This window comes from Macrobrachium nipponense, chromosome 45 (assembly GCF_015104395.2).
Source record: "Macrobrachium nipponense isolate FS-2020 chromosome 45, ASM1510439v2, whole genome shotgun sequence".
Lineage (NCBI taxonomy): Eukaryota > Metazoa > Arthropoda > Malacostraca > Decapoda > Palaemonidae > Macrobrachium > Macrobrachium nipponense.
Genome location: NC_061105.1, coordinates 26,375,819 through 26,381,035, shown reverse-complemented (window position 1 = coordinate 26,381,035; position 5,217 = coordinate 26,375,819). Strand labels below are relative to the sequence as shown.

General features: G+C 36.8%; 1 protein-coding gene across 1 annotated transcript; it reads right to left on the bottom strand.

Moving 5' to 3' along the window:
• Positions 1 to 852: 852 nt before the first annotated feature.
• On the bottom strand, positions 853 to 4,838 carry LOC135214447 (uncharacterized). Its single transcript, XM_064248741.1, has 2 exons — positions 4,479 to 4,838; positions 853 to 2,969 (listed from the first exon to the last, which is right to left on the bottom strand). Exons 1-2 carry the CDS (start codon positions 4,732 to 4,734, stop codon positions 2,416 to 2,418), a joined length of 810 nt encoding a protein of 269 aa, XP_064104811.1. The 5' UTR covers positions 4,735 to 4,838; the 3' UTR covers positions 853 to 2,415.
• Positions 4,839 to 5,217: the final 379 nt, after the last annotated feature.

The window sequence follows — 5,217 nt, the reverse complement described above, 5'->3', positions numbered from 1 at the left end:
CGCAGTCACAATGATTAAGACCCACGGGTAACAATTGCTACATTGCTTGGTATACCTTTGTATAAATGGTGCTTTTACGTTGCATGGAACCAGTGGTTATTCAGCAAAGGGACCAACGACTTTACCCGACTTCTGAACAACGTCGAGGGTGAACTTCTATCACCAGAAATAAACATCTCTCAATCCTCAATGGAATGGCCGAGAATCGAAACGGCGACCACCGAGGTGGAACGCTACCTTACCAACCACGCCGCTGAGGCGCTCGTTTGTATAACTTTCTCTTCACTTAGGTTTACAAACTCAACTAACATGTCTTAACGATTCAAATGTTCTGGATTAACCGTGTATCCATGCAAAGAAATAAAAACTCTGTTAAAAGGATAGAGCAAACCACAATACATTTCAGTTATAGGCTATATTTAAAATTTCCAGAAATGTTCAGTGTTTTTTTGAAATATAAAAAATATAAAGTTTCAGTACACCATAATAAATTTTCGATAAATAATTAGTATCCCTTATGTGTAGTACCGGATATTGCGTTTTTCATATTTATAAATTAAGAGCTTCAAATAATAAACTACTTAGCATGGGTGTACTGCATTCAACATACCGCTATCCCACGTAATTCAAAAACTCTTTAGCCCAAAATATTCATAAGATTATGTTCATTGATAAAATTGTAAATTTTTCATTCATAATACCTACGAAGTAGCTTGACAATATATCACATCATCAGGTACACGATTGTCTTATCACATCATCAGGTACACAAGTGTATCTTTGGCAATTTGTACTCTTTGGTAAAAAAAAAAAAAAACTTTGGTAATTTGTACTCTTTGGTAAAAAAAAAAAAAAAAAAAAAAAAAAAAAAAAAACAGCTGAGCAGACTACGTACATCAACAGGATACTTCATTTCCAAATCATAAGATTCTCAACTTGTAACCGTTAGATTTACTTTACTAATCGTTTTGACCATAATACTTCACTTGATTTCCACTGCGCAACTTAAACTACAAACTACTTTGTGAAAATTCTTTAGTCGTCAAAATATTTACGTATGAATTGGTTGAATCAAAAGGCTCTAAGAAATTCAAACAAAACACATTAAAGCTAATTCCAAACCAATTGTCACTTCTATGTTTTTAAAAAGAACATTGTTCTTTTAAATCCCAAGAAGTCCATTCAGTAAAACCAGTTCACTATTCCCACAATCAACTTGTACCTCACTCATCAGGTGGAAATGTCTCCTGATTGGTCTTGATAAACTGGTAAAATATACCTCCTCCCTCTCCTGAGCAATTGTCGGCACGTGGATCTGGACTGCACATCTACCTGGAAAATATAACGAGCAAAGGTAAGCAAATATTTAGTGTATTTCTCACCCCCTTTAAGCAATTTTCAACACATCCATGCTCACTGCTTTAAATCAGTCACATCCACCACATTAAACTTCAGCCAATGAGTCATACCTATCTAACCCTATAACTACTGTGAAAGTTGCAAGTCCTACAAAAGTTGATGATACTGGTGTCAATACCTTCACACATCTCTCCAGCTGGAGTCGAACCAGTGACCCACTGCCAAACAGGCAGTCACTCTGCCAACTGAGCTATGGAGAGTTAGTTCAAGGTGTAACCTATGTTACATGAGGATCAATTTATTTCTGTCTGAACCTACTAGTAAGCTGTCTGAACCTACCTATCTTACTAGTCTTGTCAACAAGATTACTGTAAAGATTTGTCTCAAATAGCCTTAAATTCTATAAATAAACTTTCACTAATATTAAATAATAATGCTTTCCCATGGAATTTAACTGGTACTTAGTTTAAAAATATCACAGAATAGTTCAGAATTTTGAGATGGAATTCTGAAAACCTGAGCTTTTATCACATCAATGACTAGAATGAATGAGCCAATAGAATGTCACAAAGCAAGTATAAGAATATAAAAGAGGAATTCAATTGTACATACACAAAAATATAAAATATTCAAATGTACAAGCACACAACTACATTCATACATATATACACACAAATATAAAAAAACAATTCAGGGTTTTACCACACCCTGTGTTGTGTAACTGTTCAGAAGTGAAGTGTTTCAGCGTTGTTTTGCAAGTGGTTTATTTAAGTGTAAGATGTAGTAAGAATTGGGTAGAAGGACATAGACCTCCTTCCCAAGAGGTCTTTAAGATTTGGTATACTGATTTTGTTGAAGATGTCATCCTTCAACTTGAAGTGCTAACTCCATTCCAGGAAAATAGTGATTTTGCTGAAAATGTCATCCGTCAACTTGAAGGGTAGTGGCTTTCCCATCACAACTTGGCTGAGAAGACTAGAAGATCTTGGTCTACAGCACAAAAATTCGTATCACAAAGAGCTGCTGTCACTCCAGCTTTCTTGATGGACCAATGCTTCACAGGAGGGATCCATTTTCCACATCTGAAAACAGTGAACGCAGCTTTTCTTTGAAATCCATCATCTGCTTTTTGATAAGAGCCTCGCGTTGCTGTAGGTCCTCAACTTGCTTTTTCAACATGTCCCTCTCAGTTTTCACTTCCTGAAGCTGATGCTCCATAGCCTCCCTGGCAGCCTTTTGCATGTCTCTGTGTCTTTTGGCATTGACAGCATTCAGCCTCTTCCTTTCCTGTTCTTTATTCTCGAAGGGTTGGTTAATCTCATAGACCTTTGGTCTTTTGGCCTTGGGGAGGTTTTGTCCTGCTTCAGACTTTGGCTTGCGGCCTCTCTTCCTCTTGCGTTCACCGAAGACCTCGACAGGAGAAACTGCTTGATTGATGATATCATCGGAGGCTGTGGGTGACTGGGCAGTAATATTCAGCATGCTGTTGACGTTTTCATAGGAGGTTGTTGAGACTTCTGATAGACTTGGGGAGTATGGAGATCCTATTGTTGTTTCATAGGCTGGTACCTCAAACATGGCCACATCAACTGGGTTCAGAGTGATTAAGCCTAAAATAGAAAAAAAAACACTCATTACTTTCCACTGCATGGGCACCATCATTCAGTAGTCTAATAAATAATAATAATAAAATAAACAAATTCTTAACCTTGATCTCTCCCTTACATTTCGCATGTAGCATCCTAGCACTGACAAAGTTAACTTTGGATCGTGCTTTTCTTTAGTAAAGAACGTCATCGTGTGTGTGTGTGTGTGTGAGAGAGAGAGAGAGAGAGAGAGAGAGAGAGAGAGAGAGAGAGAGAGAGAGAGAGATTAAATCAGTGGTTCTTAACCTTTTTCAGTGCCCGTACCCCTTGATATCTCAGAAAATGTTCTCGTACCCCCATCCAATATAAATACCATACAAACATATGAAAAAGATTAGTGATACAAACCTTTCTGAGAAATTATTGGATTTTGTAATTGCTGAACAAAGGTACTTTATTTCAAATGAAAAGTGTCAATTAGTAGGATACAATGGATGCAAATTATATCAGTAATTATTAGTAATGCTACATAATACACCAACACATTTTTAGTGTCTCTTTAGCTGTTGTTTCTTATTAATGAAGATGTTCAAACGGTACCATTGCACTGGCTATCATGTCTCGTACCCCCAGGTTTAAGGTTTCGTACCCCTTGGGAGGGGTATAGGTACCCCAGGTTAAGAACCACTGCATTAAATGGTCGATAGAAATTTGATGACGAGTAAAAGATGATTTATTGTAAAACAAAAATACTGTAAGTTTTCTAAAGGTTTTAAAACTGGATTTTCAAGCATACTCAAAAAAGATAAAAATACAGCAATGATTTTAATTTTAAAACGATTTTCAAGCATACTCAAAAAAGATATAAAAATACAGAAATGATTTTAATAAGTGAATATAAAACTGGAATTTGGTATATTCAGAATGAGTTAAGTAAGATTTAGCCTGTATTGTAAAAGCACTTGGGGATAAATGTAAAAAAAAAAAATGTAATTTACTCTGCAATATATCCAGTTCGTTTTTTTTTTTTTTTTTTTTTTTTGTTTTTTTTGGTAATTCATTTCATTTATGTAAATAGATTGTAATATATTTACAATATTATGTGTATATTTTCTAAATAAAAAATACAGTAAATGGGTTAGAACTTACAAACAGGGTAGGATAAGGATTATTTATATTTCCAATCATCTAAATGAATTATACGAATACCCCAAATGAAAATAAATGATACAATTTTATAAATAAAACTTTTTTTGCCCCCTTCATGTGATGGTAGATTCTGCATATTAAGTCGGCATTGGCCCGGAATGTTCTCTTCCCTCTATAGTACAGCCCACGGGAGGAATAAGTCGGAATTTATGACTATAACTGGATACTAAGTCAGGACTCAGGAAATAGTTTGGCAACGTGGCTTAATGACAGCCTTGTGGCCATTTTGGTTCGACTAAACTTAGAGAGAGAGAGAGAGAGAGAGAGAGAGAGAGAGAGAGAGAGAGAGAGAGAGAGAGAGAGAGAAACGTAATCTGACAATACCTTTGTTGGACTCATGACTTTCTTGCAACACAAAAGAGTCTTGGTAGACCATATCTGTAGCTGTAAGTTCGACTAGTCCTCCGGGTACAAGAGAATTCTGGTTCATCTCGGTGATCAGGTTGACGACGTATTCGTCGTCCGTTTGCAGGCTGGCTTCGGCATCAGCTGCTACATTGATACCAGATTCTTCGGTGTTCAAGAAGGACGATTCACATCCACTGATGTTAAGAAATTCACTGATTTCCTTGTTATCCATGGTTATTAGGAATATATCACTCGCTAAAAATGTAAAGATTGCGCAAAAGATGCGTGTGCTCTCTCAGAGTTCTCGTGAAAGAATGGTGGTGGCGGCCAATCGCCGTTCTGCTGGCTGATAAAGAGGGACTTCCCCAGTGTCGACATACGAATGTGAGCCGAACGTGGACCAATAGGAGGTCGAGCTCCTGAACACGTGACTTATATTCGAATTGTCATTGGCTATTTGGAAATTGTTCCAAACGAAAGCAAGGCAAATACGTATATCATTGAAGGTGTGGCAGACACATTGCGCCATGTTAATAAATATATATAAAATAAATCAATAGAACATAGCTTAACTTATGAATCCGGCAGACACATAAGTTAAAAAAAATCAGTGGTTATATTATGCATTCTTGCCATGCTGGTGGCCCCGAGATTGTCTCGTCCCAAGGAAAATATCCGCTGCGTAGCAATATGGCGGCTGTTTCTGAATCAATAG

Excerpts from the sequence above, each read along its gene's own strand:
- LOC135214447 (XM_064248741.1), bottom strand. The coding sequence starts at position 4,734 with ATGGATAACAAGGAAATCAGTGAATTTCTTAACATCAGTGGATGTGAA. Across the intron at positions 2,970-4,478 it reads AAGTCATGAGTCCAACAAAG|GCTTAATCACTCTGAACCCA; the intron begins GTATTGTCAGAT and ends TTTCTATTTTAG.